Genomic DNA, 24,926 nt, shown 5'->3' on the forward strand with positions numbered 1-24,926 from the left:
TTACATTGAACATAGTCTATCTATCATACACAGTTACTAGAGAGCTTCTGGAGGAAATGGCAAAGAAAACCACAAAATTAAAAACAGCGCACAAGTACGATTATTTATTATACAGTACCAGTCAAATGTTTGGACACATATACTCATTCCAGGGTTTTTCTTAATTTTTTACTATTTTTCACATTGCAGAATAATAGTGAAGACATCAACACTTTGAAATAACACATATGGAATTATGTTGTAATCAAAAAAGTGTTAAATATATCAAAATATATTTTATATTTGAGATTCTTCAAAGTAGCCACCCTTTGCCTTGATGACAACTTTGCACACTCTTAGCATTCTCTCAACCAGCTTCATAAGGTAGTCACCTGGAATGCATTTCAATTAACAGGTGTGCCTTGTTTAAAGTTAATTTGTGGAATTTCTTTCCTTCTTAATGCATTTGAGCCAATCAGTTGTGTTGTGACAAGGTAGGGGTGGTATACAGAATATAGCCCTATTTGGTAAAGACCAAGTCCATATTATGGCAAGAACAACTCAAAGAAGCAAAGAGAAATGACAGTCCATCGTTACTTTAAGACATGAAGGTCAGTGAATCCAGAAAATTTCAAGAACATTTAAAGTTTCTTGAAGTGCAGTCGCAAAAATCATTAAGCGCTATGATGAAACTAGCTTTCATGAGAACCGCCACAGGAAAGGAAGACCCAGAGTTACCTCTGCTGCAGAGGATAAGTTCATTAGAGTTAACTGCAACTCAGATTGAAGCCCAAATAAATGCTTCACCGAGTCAAGTAACAGACACATCTCAACATCAACTGAATCAGGCTTTCATGGTCGAATTGCTGCAAAGAAACAGCTACTAAAGGACACCAATAAGAAGAAGAGACTTGAAGAACACGAGCAATGGGGATTAGACTGGTGGAAATCCAAATTTGAGATTTTTGGTTCCAAACGCCATGTCTTTGTGACATGCAGAGTAGGTGAATTGGATGATCTCCGCATGTGTGGTTCCCACCGTGAAGCATGGAGGAGGATGTTTGATGGTGTGGGGGGGCTTTGCTGGTGACACTGTCAGTGATTTATTTCGAATTCAAGGCACACTTAACCAGCATGGCTACCACAGCATTCTGCAGAGATACTCCATCCCATCTGGTTTGCGCTTAGTGGGACTATCATTTTTTTTTCAACAGGACAATGACCCAAAACACACCTCCATGCTGTGTAAGGGCTATTTGACCAAGAAGCAGAGTGACGGAGTGCAGCTTCAGATGACCTGGCCTCCACAATCACCCGACCTCAACCTAGCTGAGATGGTTTGGGATGAGTTGGACCGCAGAGTGAAGGAAAAGCAGCAAACAAGTGCTCAGCATATGTTGGAACTCCTTCAAGACTGTTGGAAAAGCATTCCTCATGAAGCTGGTTGAGAGAATGCAGAGTGTGTAAAGCTGTCATCACGGCAGATGGTGGCTACATTGAAGAATCTAAAATATATTTGTATTTATTTATCACTTTTTTGGTTACTATATGATTCCATATGAGTTATTTCATAGTTTTGATGTATTCACTAGTATTCTACAATGTAGAAAATAGGAAAGAAAAGAAAAACCCTTGAATGAGTAGGTGTGTCCAAACTTTTGACTGGTACTGTATATCTACAGCGCATTCGGAAAGTATTCAGACCCCTTGACATTTTCCACTTTTTTTTACATTACAGTCTTATTCTAAAATATATATATTTTTTATCTCATCAATCTACACACAATACACAGTAATGACAAAGCAAAAACAGTTTTTTAGATTTTTTTGCAAATGTATTAAATATAAAAAACGGGAATAACTTATTACATAGGTATTCAGACCCTTTGTTATGAGAATCGAAACTGAGCTCAGGTGCATCCTGTTTCCATTGATCGTCCTTGAGATGTTTCTATAACTTGATTGGAGTCCACCTGTGGTAAATTTAATTCATTTGACATGATTTGGAAAGGCACACACCTGTCTATATAAGGTCCCACGGTTGACAGTGCATGTCAGTTCAAAAACCAAGCCATGAGGTCAAAGGAATTTTCCATAGAGCTCTGAGACAGGATTGTGTCGAGGTACAGATCTGGGGAAGGGTAAAAAAAAAATGTCTGCAGCATTGAAGGTCCCAGAGAACACAGTGGCCTCCATCATTCTTAAATAGAAGAAGTTGGGAACAACCAAGACTCTTCCTAGAGCTGGCCGCCCGGGCCAAACTAAGCAATCAGGGGAGAAAGGCCTTGGTCAGGGAGGTGACCAAGAACCCTCTGACAGGGTTACAGAGTTCCTCTGTGGTGATGGGAGAAGCTTCCAGAAGGACAACCATCTCTGCATCACTCCGACAATCAGGACCTTATGGTAGAGTGGCCAGATGGAAGCCACTCCTCAATAAAAGGCACAGTTTGCCAATAGTTACCTAAAGGACTTAGACCATGAGAAACAAGATTCTCTGGCCTGATAAAATCCAGATTGAACTCTTTGGCCTGAATGCCAAACGTCACATCTGGAGGAAACCTGTCACCATCCCTACAGTGAAGCATGGTGGTGGCAGCGTCCTGCTGTGGGGATGGTTTTCAGCAGCAGGGACTGGGAGACTAGTCAGGGTCGAGGGAAAGATGAACGGAGTAAACTACAGAGAGATCCTTGATGAAAACCTGCTCCAGAGCGCTCAGGACCTCATACTGGGGCTAAGGTTCCCCTTCCAACAGGACAACAACCCTAAGCACACAGCCAAAACAATGCAGGAGTGGATTTGGGACAAGTTTCTGAACGTCCTTGAGTGGCCCAGCCGGAGCCCGGGACTTGAACTCGATCAAATATCTCTGGAGAGACCTGAAAATAGCTGTGCAGCAACGCTCCCCATGCAACCTGACAGAGCTGGAGAGGAAATGCAGAGAAGAATGGGAGAAACTACCTAAAAACAACTTGTAGCTCATACCCAAGAAGTCTTGCGGCTATAATCACTGCCAAAGGTGCTTCAACGATGTACTGAGTAAAGGGAATACCGATGTAAATGTGATATTTCAGTTGTTCTTTTTTTACAAATTTGCAAACATTTCTAAAAACCTGTTTTTGCTTTGTCATTATGTTGTAATGTGTGTAGAATGATGAGGGGGGAAAAAACGATTTAATCCTTTTTAGAATAAGGTTCTAACAAAATGTGGGAAAAAATCAAGGGGTCTGAATACTTTCCAAATGCACTGTATATTGTGGAAACTCACTCTGTCAGATGAGGTAAACCAGTATCTGTCTCCTTACAGCAAGCGGAGCCAAACTACCAGTTGCTTGGCAACTACTTCCTGAATGACACTTTATTCCATTTATAGCAAACTACTTTTGACCAGAGTCCTATGGGTCCTGGTCAAAAGTAGAGCACTACATAGGGAATAGGGTGTAATTTGGGACTAATATCCTGATCTGGGGAAATGCAGTGAAAACCTATTAACTGCACTGTAGTTCTTTCACAGCTGTAGTTCTTTCAAAGCAAACAACCAAAAATTATACAGATTAAAGAGACACAGATTGAGTTAATAAGTGAGATGGTGAGAGATGGACAACTGGTGTTATATACAGAGAGAAAATAAAAAGTATTGCAGGCACACATAACTCTGAAGCAGTATCATTGACCAAACCATCTCCAACAAAATGGAACCAAGAATGAACATGGAAGCTGAGGAGAACAAAAATACATTTAAAAAAATCACAAATAATAAAATAAATGTAAAAAGTTGAGCTGTTCACAACAAGCCAACAACAAAGTCAAATAAAAAAATGGAGAGCAAATTTGTTTTTATTCAAATAAAATGCAGACACTGAACATGACAAACAAATGCAACAGAATAAAAATGGATAGATTAACAAAATAATTGATCACATTTAACAAAAATAGAAGTTTTAAATTACTGTAAGAGTGAGTTAACTGTAAAGCACTTTGTGAAACTGCTGATGTAAAAAGGGCATTACAAATACATTTGACTGATTGACGAGATGTGAATGTTGATGTCTAAATTTCTAGCCTTCCTGGCCCAGTCTTGCGTTCCAAATGGCACCCTATTTCATATTTAGCGCACTACTTTTGACCAGAGCATATTGGGCCCTGGTCAACATTAGTGCGGTATATAGAGAATAGAGTTCCATTTGGGACGCAGCCCAGGAATGATTGGTCACCTGTAGGTTTCCTCCTAGCACAGGGGTGGGCCTGTGCAGGACGCGAGTGTCGGACCGCAGTAGACTTTAACACACTCTTCCGAGATGGAGAGGAGCGTATCTGAGTCTCAGCTTTCTTGGTCAGCTCAGTCTTCTTAATTACGGCTAGCAGAAGAGGGAGAGACATAGTTAAAGAGAGAAAGGGAAAGACAAACAAGTAACATAAGAAAAAAGAGAAGGAAGAGGGAGAGACATAGTTAAAGAGAGAAAGGGAAAGACAAACAAGTCACATAAGAAAAAAGAGAAGGAAGAGGGAGAGACATAGTTAAAGAGAGAAAGGGAAAGACAAACAAGTCACATAAGAAAAAAGAGAAGGAAGAGGGAGAGACATAGTTAAAGAGAGAAAGGGAAGGAAAGGATAGTGTGACAAGGAGGTTTGGTAGGATAGAACCACTCACCTGATTCCCAGTTAACACTCACTTGAGATCTTAAAGGCTTTTAAAGATGATTATCTTTGACAATTATAATGAAAGAGAATAACAAAATCTGTAAATTAATAATATATAACTTCAAAGAACTATATAGAAATTAAAAGTGTTGTTGGTTTCTAAGACACATATCCAGCCTAGTCCTGGACTAAAACACTATTTCAACGGAGGTTCTTCACTGAAGTGTCCGGGAAACTGTCCCTCTAGAGTAACAAACTGAGCGGAGATCTACACCAAATAAAATCAAACAGAATTAAATAAGCTGTCAATAATAATGAATAACTAAAAATAAAATAAATAAAAGAACAACAAAAACAGAGTAACAAACTAATTTGGAGAGATACTGTAGTTCTAAACCTTTTTTCTTCTTGATGTCCTCCCTGGGGATATAGACCGGCTGCTTGTGAATGGGTTTACGTTCAGGTGTGGAGACGTGCCCCTCGCGCCCTTTCACCCGTCCCCCTTTAGCCTTGGGATTCACTGGCTGCTTCTCCTGCTTCTGCTGTTGGGGAGTCTTCTCCTTCTTGGCTGGTGGGGCTGGGACCCGGTCGGCTCTCAGGGGCTCCATCTGCTCTGTAGCCATGCTGTTGTCATCATCCACATCTACAGTGCAGAGATCTAGGTATAAAATAGACATGATAAGATCATCATGCAGTAGTACTACGGACACAACACAATACATGGCAACAACATTCATAAATTGGGTAAAACAGTGTTAACGTAACTTTGTTATGATGATAAAATATGTCTTCATTATGAAAAGGTTGTAATAAACATGAATATGCATATGTACTATTTCATTTTCTAACCTCTGATTAATAATTATTAGTGGTCACTGAAACGTAATGTATCTGTCATTGAAACATGTATTATGGGATGATGATAACAGAGAGAAATCTCACCTTGAGTGTCGACCCAAGAGCTGTCTAGGATTGAGTCGTCCATGGTGGTCTCGTCTCTGTCGTAGCTCTCTGTCTGTCCCTCTGTCTCTGTCTGCAGCTCCTTCTCTGGGGAGGCCTGCACCTCCTTCTCACGGACCTCCTCTGAGACATCCCCCACTTCCTCCAGACTAGCTGCCTCCATGATCTCCACCTCCTGGGACTCCTCCTCCTCCTCTTCCTCCTGCTCGTGGAGAGCCTGTGGTGTCTCAGGCTCAGGCGGAGCAGAGAAACGCACGCTGTGTCCTGGCTCCTCGCCCTCGTCGATGGTCTGGACTACAGTGATAAAGTCATCTTCTACAGTCACCACTGACTCTATGGCAGCTCTGGGTTCTGGAACGTCATCCACCGCTGCTCCTGCCCCTGCCAGAACTTCACCATCTTCCTCTTCTTCTTCTTCTTCTTCCTTGTCTTTCATTATATCCTTCTCAACCTTCTCTTCTTTCTCTCCAGGCTTTGTTGGTTTTATCTCTATCATGATTTCCTCCTGTTCCACCACCTGCTCTATATCATCCTCCTCCTCCTCCTCCCCCTCTTCCTTTTTCTTTTCTTTTATGTTCTTCTCTTTGACCTCTACAACCTGCTCCTTCTTCAGATTCTCTTCGCTAACTTTCCCCTTCTCTTCTTCTGTGGTGCTCACACCACCACCTGACACAGACGGAGATGTCGCCATGACGTCAACCTTCGGAGGCGTTGTCTGACCTCCCGTCTGTTTAGGTTTCTCGGTGTCCGTAACCTTCTCTTCTTCTGTGGTGCTCTCCACGGAGGAGGCCGGGGAGGGCCTGGCGGGCCTGCTGATCCGGTCCTTGGCAACCCCAGTAAGTTGGTAGACGTCTTCGGCATCCACCTCCTCATACGCCTCCTGATGCACCAAGAACTTGTCCTTCACCTTCTCCCTTAACTCCTGCAGCTCTCGCTCCTCCTCCATGCTCAGGGGCCTGTCCTCCATCTCCAGTCGGCGGATCTGCCTCTCGTAGGCAGCCATCTCAGCATCTGTCTCTGGTCCCTCGTTCTCTGCCTTTCCCTCCTCATCCAGGGTGACCATCACCGTAGGAGTCACAAAGGACTCTGCTAACTTCAGAGCTGAAGCCGGTTTGTCGTTTTGGTCCTCCATGGCATGTTTTTCGTGGCTGATCTCTTTGTTGTCTTTTTCCTCTGAAGCGGAATCTTTCCTTCCCACTTGTTTGGCTTCTTCCTTTTCTTTTGAACCGTCACACACAGTTAACTGATTTGTCTTCTCGTCTTCAGCTAGTTTGTCTCTAGCTTCGATCTTCAGTTTTTCCTCTGCCATCTTTTCCTCCAGAGCCATAGGGGTAAAGCGCTGGGGCGGGGAGTCAATGGGACTATGGAGGTCAGCAGGGGAAGGCATGGGCCCTGAGTACTCACTGAACACACAGTAACCCAACTCCTCCAGCTGGCTCTCACTCTTGGCAAGACTCTGGCTCTGATTCTGGTCCCCCAGGACCAGGTTGGCCAGGGAGTCGCTCCCAATGCCTTGGGCGTCTGCAGGGACAGACTTCCTCCTCATGGTCTCTGGATCATTGTTCTCAGAAGCTAGTCTAGACCTGGTGCCTGCAAGGTCCAGCATCTCAGGTAGGTCAGGAGCCATGACTGTCCCGTTTTTGTAGTAGTATTTGGGTGGAAACGGAGACTCTGGGGACTCTGACCCCTGGGGGCTGGTCTTTTCGCCGGGGATCTCTCCTGTGTTGTGGGGAGGAGACGAGGAGTCGGACGTGACTGAGGCGGCCGTCTCCAGGATCAGGGGAGGGAAAGGCGGGGGCACCTTCTCCGCAGACAGGGTGGTAACTGGGAGATAGTTGACAGACTCATCCAGACTGCCACTGGTAAAAGACATGATGTCTGTGGCCAGTGGGGAGAAGTTCCTAGGTAGGCCCTGGCCGCTGGGATCCATCGATCCAATCGTAATGTTGAGAGAGTAGCTTCTCTGATCCAGGGCCAACTTCCCGGGGGAAAGCCTACATTCATTACTCTTGTCCAGGGCCGGTAAGGTATCCTTTTGATATCCCATCGAACTCGTCTTGGTGTCCGGCTTCTTCTCCACTGACTGTGTTTGTGCCAGCATGCTGTAATTGATCTCAGGGGGTGACGGAACTGTTGGGGAGCTTCTCCCTAAGCTCTTCTCTTGACCTGCGGTGCTCAGTTCATAATAACCTTCTGCTGCTTGAGCCCCCTTGGATCCCTCATCTGCCTTCAGGGCCAAAGTCTCGAAATAAGACGACATGCCAGATTTGTCTTTGTTAGAGTCAAAGGAGACACCTTGACCTTGATCTTTGTCTCCAGCTGTAGTGAATCCAGACCCTGCAACCGTTGTGAGGTTACTGGATTCAAGAACTTCCACTGACGGCTGCTTCTCTGAGACTGTTTTAGGTTCATCCGGTATAGACATTTTGGTAGGCTCTTTGGCTTGGCTCTGGCTGTCAGAAAGGAAAGGGGACGGAGAAGGGGACGGAGAAGCCATTTCTGTTTTGGGGTACAAGGGGGGTGCTGCGTGGTCCACGCTGGAGAAAGCTGGACACTCTGGTTCAGTGAAGTCTGGGCTGAGGCATCCACGCTCACTGCCTGGTTTCTCCGTGTCCATCTTTAAGTCTGTAAGTTAAATCTTTAGTAGTTTGTTTGGTTTTACTTCAACATTCAACTATTAATTGTAGGCTACTTTGTTTTAGGACAGCCATTTTAAATAGGGCCAGCCATACTATCACAGACACAGGCAAAGCTCTGCTTACTGTTGCACAGTACAGAGGGCATCGCACATCACTGAGGAGGCAGGACAGGAGCATGAGGCGGAACCCACTCTCATATGGACGGAACAGAGGCATGGAACGTGAAGGAACGTGATGGAACCGGAATGACGGAATTGGAATGCGCAGGCAGCCATACTGTTGATGGATGAGAAGAACCAAGCAATGAGGAATGGAATGGTTTTCCGACGAGTGACGACTTGACAATCTAATAGAGGTAAAATTATAGCCTTTCTGTCATTCTGTCAATTCTTAGTGAGAAATCATAATGATTTGCATTTAGCTAAATAATTACTTTACACCATGATTTGTCAGTGTGTGTAGAATAATTTGATCTTTGATTAATTAACATCGAGTACATATTTAACTATTAACTTTGAGGACGATATACAATAACGGATCATCAAATTTAGCTAGTCTAAGTATATTTTTATTACAAGTTGTTAGTATAAAGTTCTTAAGTTCAACTAAGAAATAAACATTTGAACAACAGGAAAAATGACAGAATAACACAATATCGAACAGATGAAAACCAGTGAAATGGCACAAATGAATACAATGACAAAATGATGAAAACACTGTGATAGTATTACAATGACAGCGTAAGGAAAGTTGAACAGAAAATACTGTTGAAACCAATAGAGAACGGATGATTGACATGATAAATAAATGGGACGTCTATATGGGATACAACACTGCCAGAAAGACACTGAGTGATAGGTTAACACCAATGAGACATCAATACATTGATAGGTAGCATCAGAGAGGGGAAAGCACGGTTAGGAGGATCGGCAACATTTCATTAATACACAGACACGAAAAGGCCGGCCTCAAAATCTGCAACTAGAAACTGAAAACACAAGCAAGGAAAAAGCAAAAAGAAATAAATCAGGAGGAAAGTTTTTAAACATGTCTCCTAGCTTTCAGTGCCAAGCCTGTGTTGCCTTGCAGCCTTTAGCAGAGCGTAGAGCGGGGGGGCAACTTTGAGCCATTCCACCTCATTTAATCACTGATGAATTCCCTTAAAAGCCTAAACGTTCTCATTTTCTATAAACAATACAATAACATGCATCCTGGGAGACCAGAAAGAGGGCAGACAGACACACCTTCATCAAGGCTCTCCTCCTTCCCCTCAGGCACTGCCACCTCCTCCTCCTCCTCAACCTCCTCCTCCTTTCCGTTAGGGCCATCAAGAGCAGCACTAACTGCCACTGCCTGCACAGGGGGCCCAGCCTGGGCCTCGCCTACAGACGCAGCCTGTTCTAATGGCTTGGTTGGGGGGCCGTCTGGCTCAGGCACATCCCCACTCCACAGCTCCTCAAGAGCAGCCACGATTTCTGCTGCTGCCCCTTCCATCTCCTCATCCTCCTCCAACATCAACACCTCTTCCTCCTCCTCCTCCTCCTCCTCGAAGTTATCTTTAAGAGCCTCGACAGTCTCTACTTTGCATAAAAGAAGGGGAGAGGTGGACAGTACACATCAAGACTATGGGTTGGCAACACAGACTTGGATTACATGGGTACAAATCGGTGAGACACTTTCAGCTCTGTAAAGGTGGCTTACAGATATAGATGCACATGTCACAGATGTTGTAGCGTATGAGTGAGTGACGTTTCTCCCCTGGCCATGTGATTTGTTTGGGTTTGGACTGGATGGATGTTTTGACTCATAGAGTAAGCAGGCAGAGGCTTTTCTTTATAATAAGGATATCAAATAATATCAAATAATCCTGAAAGAAAGACAGATACCGGTCCAGCACACTGTTGAATGTTCCTGCAGTTTTATTGAGTGCAACTGTGACAGAGAGGTCCCAAACGTCTTTGTCAGGCTATAAAAGAACCCTCATCTCTGCCTGTCCAATCTGCTGTGGCTCTAAGTTATCAAAAAGGCACACAAGGCCATAGTCTTTCTCTGTCACACACACCACGCCAACACACCACATCAGGTTATTTCCATTCAAATGTACTGTACATTTATCAGTAAGAAAATGCATGCATGAAACACTATAACAGTATTTTGCAAGCAAAGTTGTGTGGCTATACATACAGTCGTGGCCAAAAGTTTTGAGAATGACACATATTAATTTTCACAAAGTCTGCTGCCTCGGTTTGTATGATGGCAATTTGCATATACCCCAGAATGTTATGAAGAGTGAGCAGATGAATTGCAATTAATTGCAAAGTCCCTCTTTGCCATGCAAATGAACGGAATCCCCCAAAAACATTTCCACTGCATTTCAGCCCTGCCACAAAAGGACCAGCTGACATCATGTCAGTGATTCTATCGTTAACACAGGTGTCAATGTTGACGAGGACAAGGCTGGAGATCACTCTGTCATGCTGATTGAGTTCGAATAACAGACTGGAAGCTTCAAAAGGAGGGTGGTGTTTGGAATCATTGTTCTTCCTCTGTCAATCATGGTTACCTGCAAGGAAACACGTGCCATCATCATTGCTTTGCACAAAAAAGGCTTCACAGGCAAGGATATTGCTGCCAGTAAGATTGCACCTAAATCAACCATTTATCGGATCATCAAGAACTTCAAGGAGAGTGGTTCAATTGTTGTGAAGAAGGCTTCAGGGCGCCCAAGAAAGTCCAGCAAGCGTCTCCTAAAGTTGATTTAGCTGCGGGATTGGGGCACCACCAGTACAGAGCTTGCTCAGGAATGGCAGCAGGTAGGTGTGAGTGCATCTGCACGTACAGTGAGGCGAAGACTTTTAGAGGATGGCCTGGTGTCAATAAAGGCAGGAAAGAAGCCACTTCTCTCCAGGAAAAACATCAGGGACAGACTGATATTCTGCAAAAGGTACAGGGATTGGACTGCTGAGGACTGGGGTAAAGTTATTTTCTCTGATGAATCCCCTTTCCGATTGTTTGGGGCATCCGGAAAAAAATCTTGTCCGGAGAAGACAAGGTGAGCGCTACCATCAGTCCTGTGTCATGCCAACAGTAAAGCATCCTGAGACTATTCATGTGTGGGGTTGCTTCTCAGCCAAGGGAGTGGGCTCACTCACAATTTTGCATGAATAAAGAATGGTACCAATACATCCTCCGAGAGTAACTTCTCCCAACCATCCAGAAACAGCTTGGTGACGAACAATGCCTTTTCCAGCATGATGGAGCACCTTGCCATAAGGCAAAACTAAGTGGCTCAGGGAACAAAACATCTATATTTTGGGTCCATGGCCAGGAAACTCCCCAGACCTTAATCCTATTGAGAACTTGTGGTCAATCCTCAAGAGGCGGGTGGACAAACAAAACCCCACAAATTCTGACAAACTCCAAGCATTGATTATGCAAGAATGGGCTGCCATAAGTCAGGATATGGCCCAGAAGGTAATTGACAGCATGCCAGGGCGGATTGCAGAGGTCTTGAAAAAGAAGGGTCAACACTGCACATATTGACTCTTTGCATCAACTTCATGTAATTGTGAATAAAAGCCTTTGACACTTATGAAATGCTTGTTATTATACTTCAGTATTCTATAGTAACATCTGACAAAAATATCTAAAGACACTGAGGCAGCAGACTTTGTGGAAATTAATATTTGTGTCATTCTCAAAACTTTTGGCCACGACTGTACATTTGACACATAATATACTAAGTGGACATTGCCTTCCCCTTATCAGTTGAGAGAAGAGCCACAGAAACATATCATAAATCCCACTCCCAGCTCATCCAAGTTCTGTAACAATTTTCTGACTTGATGTAGGCAGTGTAGGCACTAGGCAGAGAATGTGTCCTGCATCACTGTTCTAGGACCAGTCCTCAACCCTCCAAAACCCTCCAAACCCAAACCATTAGATGATAGAAACAGATCTAGCTCCCAAACAAGCATATCCACACATCCTCTCTCTGTCACCATGGAGCTGGGTGCCTCTGCTCCTAACTCCTAAGCTGTTATGCCGCCTGCGATTCTGAAATCCTGCTTAGAGACAGAAAGACGCTGCTCAATTCAGCAGGCTTTATGTGGTGGTGCTATGCCTCGCCATGTGGCACGGTGCTCAGGGTTTTAGATGTGATGGCCTGACGACTGTGCTGCTGCTGTCTGTGTCTGTGTCTGTGTCTGTGTCTGTGTCTGTGTGTGTGTGTGTGTGTGTGTATGTGTGTGTGTGTGTGTGTGTGTGTGTGTGTGTGTGTGTGTGTGTGTGTGTGTGTGTGTGTGTGTGTGTGTGTGTGTGTGTGTGTGTGTGTGTGTGTGTGTGTGTGTGTGTATGTGTGTAGCAGGGTCGTGACCGGATGTAGCAGCGTGCAGCAGTGTGCTGGGTCACATCACAGCAGGGACTCTCTCTCTGCCCAGGAAGAGACAGAGAGGAGGAGTGATGCCATACAGTCTACAAGCTGGAGACAGAGGAGAGAAGAGGACTGCTAAACCTACAGATGTATGATCTTAATTTGAGCCAGTTTTCTACAGCAGGACAATAATCCTGAAGCAACAGGAAATGTGAATTATTATGTGGATTCTAATTAATTAACATTGTTGTAGGGGTTGGTACATTTTTCATAAAGGGAAAATCAAGTCTGAAATTTCAAAGTAGAAATTACAAACTTCAGAAGCCTTTTTAAACCTCAAATACACTACACGTTTTACATTTCCTGTATTCCAGGGTGATCAAATTAAGATCCTACATCTGTAGCTTCAGGGGATATATTTGCCCAGGGAGAGACAGAGAGGAAGACTGATGCCGTATACTGTAACACTTCCAGCTGTCTCCTGGAGACAGAGAGGAGACAGAGAGGGGAGGGCTGCTAAACCTCCAGCCTAGTACAGCCCTGATGAGGACATGTTTTTGTTTACTAATACTATAAGCCTTTGAGAGTTGTGAGAGAGCGTATTGAGAGTGTGTGTGTGTGAAGTGAGTCCTTTAAGAGCTTGTGTGTCTGTATGCAGAGTGTTGAGTATCGAGCTGAAAGTCGTCCTGTGACTTCTGTGATCGAATAATAATCTACAACGGGTGTGTGTGTAACGGCAGTGGTGGGATGCATGAGAAGGGGGCTGATGGGAGGGATCAGGGATGAGTTTGTCTTTGAGGGAGAGATGACAGACAGACACACAACACGCATGAAGCATTAAGATGACACGGACAGGCAGAGAGGAAAACGTGCATGAAACAAGTCTTAGATCATGCTCAATAATCCACTGTATATTGCTGCAAGCCATTTGGACCTGCACGCCACTCTATTTACATGATATGCATATGACGTTGTTTGACCTGTATGCATAAACATGTGAACACTTCATGATATGCATCCTTGCAAGTATGCACATGTACGTTTAAGAATTTCCTCAGCCCAGTTTGTATTCAAATTATGAATCAATACAGTTATTGATTAGTTATCTTTATCGGACCACTTTGATAAATGATGCTTATATTTATCAGATTACTTTCAGAAGGTATGGGGGGCTTCTGTAGGCAACATTGACTAAAGGGAACAAATGGCTTTGATTGAGAAATAAATAGAAATGAAAACAAACTAGATAATCAAAACCTGAAAGCTCAGATTCGTTGAGCTAATTGACACCACAGGGACACAAACACACAGACGGTAAGACGGAGGTTGTTGGTCAAACCACAGAAAAGGTGGATCAGGGTAGAAACCCAGAAAGAGGAAGATAGAAGAAGGGACGGTAGGAAGGAAGAATGGCGTTACGTAGAGGAACCATGCGCGGTTCACCTTGGATCTGTCTAAAGGCAGCGGCCAGCACTGTGGGCCGAGAGGAGACCGAGCGATCCCACTCAGGGCTGAACAAGGGATGATCATAGTATTCCTCGTCAGAGTGGTAGGGGTCATCCTCGGGCACAGACACAGAGATGGAGGGGGCGAGGAACTTGCACCTCTCCCGAGAATTTTGGAAGCGGCGGAGAGGGCAGGCCTCCTTCATCTCATCCCCTACATCTACAAACAACAGAAGAACGTACTGCAGGGGAAATTTGGACACACACACAGAGAGAAACACGCTGGGAGAGAGTGAGGGAGGGGGGAGGGAGAGGGGAGGGAGAGGCACATACACACAGAGAGAAACACGCTGGGAGAGAGAGAGGGTGGGAGGGGGGAGGGAGGGGGGAGGGAGGGAGAGGCACACACACACACAGAAACAGACAGGGAGGGAGGGAGGATAGAGGGATGTAGTGTTGGGGGGATAGAGAGAGACAGAGAGAGAGAGGCAACAAGACAAAGACACAAGGACAGTGACCAGCAACTGAAAGTGAGTTTGGAGCCTGCCACTCGAAGAGAAGATGGGCGGACCACACAGTCAGACCAACGTAACAGAGACAGCAATGTAAAGCGATGTAACAATGAAACTCATTGAAAGCTAGTGTTAGTGAACCGACTGCTGCAGTGCTGATAGATAGTGTTTCAGCGGCGGGCTGCTAGTGGGCCACTACATGCTTGCTGGGTGTTTGGTCACTGCCCCTAATACAGTAGCACAGTGGTGCCAAGGTGTTCTCTTATAAGGGAGATAGCTATGATTCATTATATAGGAAGAGAGGAAGCTATGTAGCTAACAAGTCAATTCAACTACCAATAACCAGTCTGTCTGAGCATGGCTGGATTCTCCCACAAAATCTGTCATAGGTCACATGTCCACTGCAGTCAGAGTAGACTAGACAAACACAGACAACAGGCCAGGCACAGTCAGAAACAAACCAGGAAGACAAAAAAGCATGGTCCAACAACAAGGAAAAACCAACAACAAGACATGCTTAAACGCAGGACAGAAGAGTAAAGACAAAGACACATAAGTGGAAACAAAAGAGGTTAGGAGGGCAAACAGGCTATCAGAGGTATATCTGCAAGGATAGTAGGGGTGGATGATCAAAGTTAAAGGGGAGGAAGGATGCCAATGGGGGGTGAGGAGGGGCAAGGTCATGCGAAGGTCATGCACTGGCATTCCAAGATGCATGGTCAGGGAAGGGGGGAAGATAAAGGAGTATGGGCTTGTGGATGGAGTGATTGAGGTAAAGAAGTGATGAAGGTGAGATGATTTCTAATTCTGTGGGAAAAGGAAGATGAGGAGGAGGGAGAAGACTTCTGTTTACTTCCACAGAAAGATAATGAATGTCTAAGATACACTTCCTGGGTTTCTGTGTAACAACATGATCCAGGTAGGGAGCCTCTGTGATTGGTTCGCCCAAAGGTGTCACATACTGTATCTTCCAAGGCAGCAGCAATGGGGTTCCAAGGGTCTCGGCACAGTCAAATACAACACATACAGTCTTGATGATAACATATCATTCACTCACAGTCTCTCGCTCTCTCTCTCTCTCTCTCTCTCCATTTCTATCTCTCTCTCTCCATTTCTCTCTTTCTCCCTCCCTCCCTCCCTCCCTCCCTCCCTCCGGACCTTACCTTGCTCCAGGGGTCTGAAGCAGTGCTCAGCAGAAGGTGAGGGAGGAGGAGAGGGGGGCAGGTTTGCCGTGTCTTCAACTACAGAAAGACAAACAGATGGGGACAGACAAACATGGACAGATGAGAATTTATCAGGAGTGAAGTTTGAAAACAGCTAACTATTAGACAACCCTTTGTGTGTCTGTTGAGATAGTAGCTGATTAAGTCTGGAGAGGAGAGGATGAAATCAATTAGTCTTTCTGCTCTCTCCCTCTCTATCTGTCTCTCTCTCTCTCTCTCTCTCGCTACCTGTCTCTCCTGTTAATCCTTTAAAGCTCCTTTGACATTCTCTGTGAACAGTAGAGATGTGAATAAATACTACAATGGCTGTTTTTCGCTGAGTAATTCCTCCAGTGAGGATTCTCTGGTGAAAATTTCATGAAATGCAAGGTAATTTCAAGAAGCTGCATTTATATTATCAACTGTAATAGTGAATTAGCTAATAGTAGTAATACAAATTGATTACTGTAATACAAATAGGTTTACAACAGACAGCCTCTGTTGGCTCTGTTGTAGCCTCTACAGTATATCCCCATTTTGATGTATATCTGTCAGCTCCACACTCCATAGATGTAGATTTGCTGACAGACAGAGTCCTCACTGCTGGTTATTATAAACTCAGCAAAAAAAGAAACGCCCCTTTTTCAGGATCCTGTCTTTCAAAGATAATTCGTAAAAATCTAAATAACTTCACAGATCTTCATTCTAAAGGGTTTAAACACTGTTTCCCATGCTTGTTCAATGAACCATAAACAATTAATGAACATGCACCTGTGGAATGGTCATTAAGACACTAACAGCTTACAGACGGTAGGCAATTAAGGTCACAGTTATGAAAGCTTAGGACACTAAAGAGGCCTTTCTACTGACTCTGAAAAACAACTAAAGAAAGATGCCCAGGGTCCCTGCTCATCTGCATGAACGTGCCTTAGGCATGCTGCAAGGAGGCATGAGGACTGCAGTTGTGGCCAGGGCAATAAATTGCAATGTCCGTACTGTGAGACGCCTAAAACGGCGCAACAGGGAGACAGGACGGACAGCTGATCGTCCTCGCAGTGGCAGACCACGTGTAACAACACCTACACAGGATCGGTACATCCGAACATCACACCTGTGGGACAGGTACAGGACGGCAACAACAACTGCCCGAGTTACACCAGGAACGCACAATCCCTCAATCAGTGCTCAGACTGTCCGCAATAGGCTGAGAGAGGCTGGACTGAGGGCTTGTAGGCCTGTTGTAAGGCAGGTCCTCACCAGATATCACCGGCAACAACATCGCTGATGGGCACAAACCCACCGTCGCTGGACCAGACAGGACTAGCAAAAAGTGCTTTTCACTGATGAGTCGCGGTTTTGTCTCACCAGGGGTGATGGTCGGATTCGTGTTTATCGTCGAAGGAATGAGTGTTACACCGAGGCCTGCACTCTGGAGCGGGATCGATTTGGTGAATGGAGACAAACATGTTGTAATATACTGTGAGGAGGACATGATAGTCCTAACAAAGCTTTCCAGTTTCACGTCCATGCCAAAAGCCTATCTCTCTCGTTTTAAGTATCGGCGTTCCGTCAACAGGACAGTTGTAAATCATTCAGCACGTTATGTCAAGATCACAGATTTTAGAGAAACAACAAATGTTGATACATATAAGTGTCTTATATCGGCTGAAAGCTTAAATTCTTGTTAATAACTGCACTGTCCAATTTACAGTAGCTTTTACCGCGAAGAAATGCCATGTTTGAGGAGAGCTCCTAACAACAAAACACTTTTTTCACCGCAATAGGCATGATAAATTCACCTCTGAAGGTGAAATGTGTACTTACATTCTGAAATCTTGCTCTGATTTATCATCCAAAGGGTCCCAGAGATAACATGAAGTGTTGGTTTCATATCCTAAAAAGGTCCATAAAGCACGCACAATCGATTTTGTATTTCCCTCGTTTCATTTGCAAAGAAAGGAATCTGTGAAAATCTCACCTTAAACGTTGTTTCAACGAGTCAAATCACATTTGTATGTATTCCTCAGAGATCCTAGAAGGTAACAAGACTTCACTATATCATTAGGGGTGTAGTATATCCTATAGGACACCATATTTGGTCAGAGACCGACGCCTTCATGGCACGCCGATGACGAGGGTGGTCATCACTTGATCGACTGTATCTTTGTCAATTAATCACCAATCGGTGCTTAACAAAGCTAGCTGTATAGCCAATGAGCTGGGCTTTACGGGATTATCCGGAAACCATGTATATGTCGTAAAATGTAGTTACTAACATTGTACGACAGCATGCCTTTTCATTTTGGACCAAAATTATAAGAACATTCAGAGTTATGAAGTTATGAAAACTGGTTGTTTTGCAAATGTTGAACTTATAATATGGCTACTAATACTTGGAAAGCTAAATCAAAGTCCAAGTATACAGATTGGACGATATTCTTGCAGAAGATTTTTATTTGAATGCGAATGTCTCCTTCACGATTTCCCCAAATGTACCTGGGGACTTCACACTAAAAGTATTGTAGTTCACTCATACTTCAAGTTATCCATCTGAAACTTTGCACATACACTGCTTCCATCTTGTGGACACTATCGGAATTACAACCAGAGTGATGGCTGGAACTGTGACCTTTCTCTTGCATTTAAAATATGGTGGTTTAAAAATACCGGTTGGTTTATCTTTGTATTTTCTTCTACCAGATCTATTGTGTTATATTCTCCTACATTCAATTCATTCACATTTCCACAAACTTCTAAGTGTTTCATTTCAAATGGTACCAAGAATATGCATATCCTTGCTTCAGGGCCTGAGCTACAGGCAGTTAGATTTGGGTGTGTCATTTAGGCGAAAATTGATAAAAGGGGGCTATCCCTAATTATACTGAACAAAAATATAAACTCAACATGTAAGTGTTGGTCCCATGTTTCATGAGCTGAAATAAAAGATCCCAGAAATGTTCCATGCGCACACAAAAAGCTTATTTCTCTCAAATGTTGTGCACAAATTAGTTAACATCCCTGTTAGTGAGCATTTCTCCTTTACCAAGATAATCCATCCACCGGACAGTTGTGGCATATCAAGAAGCTGATTAAACAGCATGATCATTACACAGGGGCACCTTGTGCTGTGGACAATAAAAGGCCACACTAAAATTGGCAGTTTTGTCACACAACACAATGCCACAGATGTCTCAAGTTTTGAGGGAGTGTGCATTTGGCATGCTGACTGCAGGAATGTCTACCAGAGCTGTTGCCAGAGAACTGAATGTTCATTTACCATAAGCCGCTTCCAATGCCATTTTGGAGAATTTGGCAGTATGTCCAACTGGCCTCACAACGGCAGACCACGTATAATCACGCCAGCCCAAGACCGCCACATCTGGCTTCTTCACCTTCGGAATCGTTTGAGACCAGTCACCCGGACAGCTGATGAAACTGAGGAGTATTTCTATCTGTAATAAAGCCCTTTTTTGGGGAAAAACAATTTCTGATTGGCTGAGAATGGCTCCCCAGTGGGTGGGCCTATGCCCTCCCAGGCCCTCATGGCTGCGCCCATGCCCAGTCATGTGATATCTATAGACTAGGGCCTAATGCATTTGTTTCAATTGACAGATTTCCTTATATGAACTACAACTCGTTAATATCTTTGAAATTGTTGCATGTTGCACTTATATTTAAGTTCAGTATAGTTTGTAAAACAATATTCCCTCAATAGGCCTCTTTGAAAGTTGATAGGATAATTAGCACTTTGACAGGGTATGAAAATTAGGTTCATGTTAGGAAAACGGTTAGGGTCAGCTAAAATCAAAAAAATAACTATAACTTTACAACATTTATTTTTATATAGCAGGGGTGCTGCAGAACCTCCAGCACCCTTCGCAGGGCTATGATTCGATATAAGAAATAAATGATGAAGTGCTGCTGCGCTTCAGCCAACCAGAGCGAATATTGATGATGATGTGAATCAAGCATTAATCAAATGTTATGCTGCTGTGGCAGTACTGTTTATATTTAACCTAGGTATCTCGCTACACACACTCGACCGGTGACCTCATCTCAAGACATGCATGTTTGGATACCGGGCGCACGCATTCTCCGTACAGGGCAGACTGGGAAAAAGGCACATCCGGGCGCCTGTGAGCGCCGTACAGGGCAGACCAACTGATGGTAGGGGTGGTGAACTTGACGTCACAATGACTTGGGGGCAGTCGGTTCAGAACAACAATGACATAAACTGTATAAAAATGTTTTAAATATATATACCACCACCCAAAAGGGCACTTGGCGAGTGGGAAGGCAAAGGTGCAGGTGCTCAGGCAGACCCTTATCTGTGCACGTGCCTGGAGAGGCTACTACATGTTGAGGGTCAATGTTGCTATGTGGACTCCAGATGGCTGATCTGGGATCTGTTCTGCTTTGCTCTGGGCTTACTCCCCCACCACTACCACCATGTTAGATCTTCTCTGACAGCTGTCCGGTCCAAGCACTGCTCTCTAACCCCTACGCACGCACGCACGAACACACAGACGTACCCAAACACACACACACACACACACACACACACCAACAGCACCATTTTAGTCCATTGACATCAGCCAAAAGGACTTCTGTGTCACTTTCAGAATAGCTATGCTCCCTCTGGAGGGAAGAGACGGATGGGCCGGGACATGTCCTGTGTGTGTGTGTGTGTGTGTGTGTGTGTGTGTGTGTGTGTGTGTGTGTGTGTGTGTGTACCTGACTGCAGTCTTGTCTCCTGTTCTCCCTTCAGTACTGCCACTGCTTCTGCTGTCACCTCCTGCACGATTCGCGCAGACACTTGCTCTGTGTGACACACACACACATAAACACACACATACACACACACACACACAGTTAGACACACAGGCACCCACAGTCATCAGTGATGTCTAGACCAACTATAGACTACTGTAAGTCGCTCTGGATAAGAGCGTCTGCTAAATGACTAAAATGTAAAATGCAAATACATCTTGCTAATCATAGCGTGTCAAGGAAATATTTACTTATGGTCAGTACTTATTGATTGATAATTAATTTAATGATTGCTTTCTGTCTATCTAAGGCTGAAGGTTTAATATGCAGAGAACCATGGTGAGAAAAAAACTACAAAATTGAAATAGGCAATCTTTACTTGTAGAATTGGCAGCATTCTAACTGCAGGCATCACCATGGAAACACTGGTTCAGATAGGAAGCAGCCAAACCTACTGGCCAATCAGAAATGGCTCTGGGCATGGGCCTGTGATTGGCTGATAACTTTGAGTCAACAACAGTGTGGGATGCCCAGGGTTATACTCACTAGGAACCAAACGGAAGCAACGGAAGCATGTTTCTCGTCGCAAAATGTTTGCTATGGTGTGCACTAATGAACATGACCCAGATACCCTCCACTGGTCACAAACAATTTAATCTGGATGATACCTTTACCCATTAGACATAGGTTTACAGTACAATGATTAAAATTAAACCACCTACAATGATAAAGAAGATGTCAAGTAATTGTAAAACCAATGTGGAGTGGACTGAGGTCAGAAGAACATAGATTTGTATGTGTGTGTGTGTGTGTGTGTGTGTGTGTGTGTGTGTGTGTGTGTGTGTGTGTGTGTGTGTGTGTGTGTGTGTGTGTGTGTGTGTGTGTGTGTGTGTGTGTGTGTGTGTGTGTGAGAAGTGTACTTGTGTGTGTGTGTGTATGTAGGGTTTGTGTATATATGTTGTAATGTAAACCTTAGTGAGCCATACATCCATGATTCCTGTGCATATGGACTCCAATATATACTGTAGATCCATACAACATCCTTTATTTTACACTCATGAGTTTTACTGTCATAATTGAGTGTTTTTGAGAATGTCAGTCTCCTAAACCGTGTAATTGACATGGCAACAGTGTATTTCAGTGGGATTAGTTAGTTGGCGGTGGAAAGCTTTTGTTGTCACGACGTGGAGCTGTTTCAGGACCATTTTCCACCCACCAGACACTCACGCGCACATGCACACACACATGCACAAACACACACACATACGTAAGTCTTCCGGAAACACTCACCCACTCAAATGAGCCTGCTTTCTGTGGTTCCATTTTACAGAGAAAATGACTGTCATACACACATGGACAAATACATACTATTGCCAAACTCAACTGTCACTACAGTCAGTTTAATCCATTAATAAACAGAAGCTATTCAAGAAAACGTGAAAACCTGAGCGAGTTTGTTTTAACGACTTCAGTAGGAGTTATACATGCCAAGTAGTCGAAAAATAGAGCAGAACAGTCAATACTGAAAATCCAGGAGCATCAATCAACAGCCTGCCAGATACTGGTCAACGCTCTCAGATCTCCACCCTGAGATCACATCATGAAACTGTGTTTTATGTCTTGAATCTCAATCCCTCCCAGCTCAGGGATGTTGTGCCTGATGCACTGATGTAGCTCTAACGAGCAGAACAGGAGAGTCAAAAGGTGGACAGGGAGGAGAAGAAAAAGAAGAGAGGATTTCACCACAGAGCCACTGAGAAAGTATTAACAGATTCCTCCAAATCAAATCAAATTGTATTGGTCACAACTCTATTGGTCCAGCCTTCGCCTCTTGATCTCGGTCAGATTGACCTAGCAGATCAACCACACAGCATGACATTCCAACAAACACAGTCCAGGGCTGCGTCTCAACGGCAACCTATTGCCCATGTTGTACTTCTTTTAACCAGAGCCTTACGGGCCATTTTCAGTGTCTGCATAGAAGCAAAGCCAATTGCCATCGTCAGCGTTGTTATGCCCTTTCTAGTCATTCTAGTACTTTGTCTCTATCCTCATTCCTGACACCATAACGTCATTCTATTACTTTGTCTCTATCCTGATTCCTGACACCATAACGTCATTCTATTCTAGAGCCCATAGCTTGGCTATGATGAACTCCCTCCCTCCAAACAGACAGATATGCGCCCTCCAAACAGACAGACATGCCCTCACCTAGACAGATACTCCCTCCCTCCCTCCCTCCCTCCAAACAGACAGATATGCCCTCACCTAGACAGATACCCACTACCTCTCCACTCCCTCCCTCCTCACAGACTGGGCAGTGATGTGTCCTGCATCCAGATCAAATTCTGCCTCAAAGGCACACAACGACACATGCTCACACACACCTCCAACACACACATGCACACACACACACATGCACACACACAGCATCACCAGGTCGTTGGGTTCATTCCAGTGAAACAGCAGTTTACTAGCTGACAGACACAAACCACACACACACACACACACACACACACACACACACACACACACACACACACACACACACACACACACACACACACACACACACAACACAACACAATAAACACATCTACTGTCTACTCTAATTCTAATGATAGCTGTCTTCTTCAGTGTTGTTTCAGCCCTTCCTGACAGAATGATGTTGAGTCAAAAACTGTTTACAGTGACAGCTCTTACTTCTCTTACCAAGTTTGTCTCATTGGCCTTAACACATTAATAAATAAATCAAAAACATTAACAAATAAAAATAAGGCACATTATATGTCAATAAAACCCAGTATAAAAGAGAAGAACAGTTATAATCCAAAGCCACAACTACAATCCTCCCAGGCATGCAGACAATGCTGTACTGAGCTGCACTACCAGGACAGAAAAGGTTTTTTTACCTGTACTGGTCAGACCAGACTAGACCAGTAGACCAAAGCGAAAACGGACTCCCCTTGAGTAGAGACCTGAGGCAGCCACAGAGTCAGACACACTGTCAAACGCAGGCTTGCACCTCACCGCAGGGTGGAGAGGGGAGAAAGAGAGAGAGAGAGAGGGAGGGCAGAGAGAGAGAGCGAAAGCGAGAGAGAGAGAGAGAGAGAGAGAGAGAGAGAGACAGCCGGCGAGATACCACCGCCAAAACTCTGTGTGAAGGGAACGGAGCTGTTGCCACAGCAACACACAACCTAAGTGGTATGGGCCCGGTCTAATTCTGAGCTTTGGTTGCTCTGTTCCCATCCTCAGTCCCTCCCCTCATCTCCCCTCTCTTTCAATGTCTGTGAGAGCTCAGCTGCCACACCCATCCCCAACATGATGCTGCCAAAGGTACTGACTGACTAATTGACTGAATAACTGTACCCCTATACATGGTGAAGCTCAAGAACACCATGACAACCGTGTCCTCCACAACTACCTCAACAGAAAACCATGACAACTGTGTCCTCCACAACCACTTCAAAAGAAAACCATGACAACTGTGTCCTCCACAACCACCCCAACAGACAAGAGTCAAAACAACAGAGTCAAACATCAGTTAACACCATCCTAAAACCCAATACACAGATAACGTTGGTGGTTATTAACAGTATAGTTAATATTGAAATTACATTACAGTTTGTGTTGAAGTGTTATACAGACGTGAATGTCTCTAAATGTTCACAGCATACTACATTGGATAACAAGCAATGCGGCAGGTATACAAACTACACGTCTCACTTATCCAGTGGACACAGCAGGCTAATAGGCCAATACCTCTTTACATCTTCAGGTCCATGCTTTAGTTCTTTGAAGTCATGGACAAATCTTTGTTGCTCAAGGACATTACACGTCTCTTTTCAACGTAATCACCTTAGTTCAACCCAACAGCATGCAGTACAACGACTACCTAGCGGCTTCCCTGTTTCATCTATTGCTGTTCACTGGACCCTATGATCACTTGGCTACAGAGCTGACGCCTGCTGGACTGTTCATTAATCACGGTACTCCATTTTGTTTATCTGTCGGCCCCAGCCTTGAACTCAGACCCTGTGTGTAGTTAACCGACCCTCTCTGCCCATTCATCGCCATTTTACCTGTTGCTGTTGTCTTAGCTGATTAGCTGTTGTTGTCTTACCCGTTGTTGTCTTACCAGTTGTTGTCTTAGCTAGCTCTCCCAATCAACACCTGTGATTGCTTTATGCCTCGCTTTATGTCTCTCTGTAATGTCAATATGCCTTGTATACTGTTGTTCAGGATAGTTATCATTGTTTTAGTTTACTGCGAAGCCCCTAGCCCCACTCAACATGCCTCGCTACATATTCGTCGCCAGACCCACTGGCCCCAGGTCATCTATAAGTCTTTGCTAGGTAAAGCTCCGCCTTATCTCAGCTCATTGGTCACCATAACAACACCCACCCGT

General features: G+C 44.3%; 1 protein-coding gene across 9 annotated transcripts in view; it reads right to left on the reverse strand.

Annotated features, from left to right (window-relative positions):
• map2 (microtubule-associated protein 2) overlaps positions 1 to 24,926 on the reverse strand; it is a 129,846-nt gene that overhangs the window by 32,303 nt on the left and 72,617 nt on the right. For 6 of the 9 annotated variants that reach the window (XM_029711603.1, XM_029711602.1, XM_029711606.1 and 3 more), the window contains exons 5-11: positions 20,483 to 20,569; positions 15,710 to 15,787; positions 14,033 to 14,254; positions 9,462 to 9,794; positions 5,561 to 8,203; positions 5,016 to 5,276; positions 4,192 to 4,335 (exon numbers count right to left, since the gene is read on the reverse strand). In XM_029711603.1, coding sequence (XP_029567463.1) covers positions 4,192 to 4,335; positions 5,016 to 5,276; positions 5,561 to 8,203; positions 9,462 to 9,794; positions 14,033 to 14,254; positions 15,710 to 15,787; positions 20,483 to 20,569 — 3,768 coding nt within the window. The remainder of the gene's footprint in view (positions 1 to 4,191; positions 4,336 to 5,015; positions 5,277 to 5,560; positions 8,204 to 9,461; positions 9,795 to 14,032; positions 14,255 to 15,709; positions 15,788 to 20,482; positions 20,570 to 24,926) is intronic. The other 3 variants (XM_029711607.1, XM_029711608.1, XM_029711609.1) reach the window with 3 other exon arrangements.

The sequence above is a fragment of the Salmo trutta genome, chromosome 24 (genome assembly GCF_901001165.1).
Source record: "Salmo trutta chromosome 24, fSalTru1.1, whole genome shotgun sequence".
Taxonomy (NCBI): Eukaryota; Metazoa; Chordata; class Actinopteri; order Salmoniformes; family Salmonidae; genus Salmo; species Salmo trutta.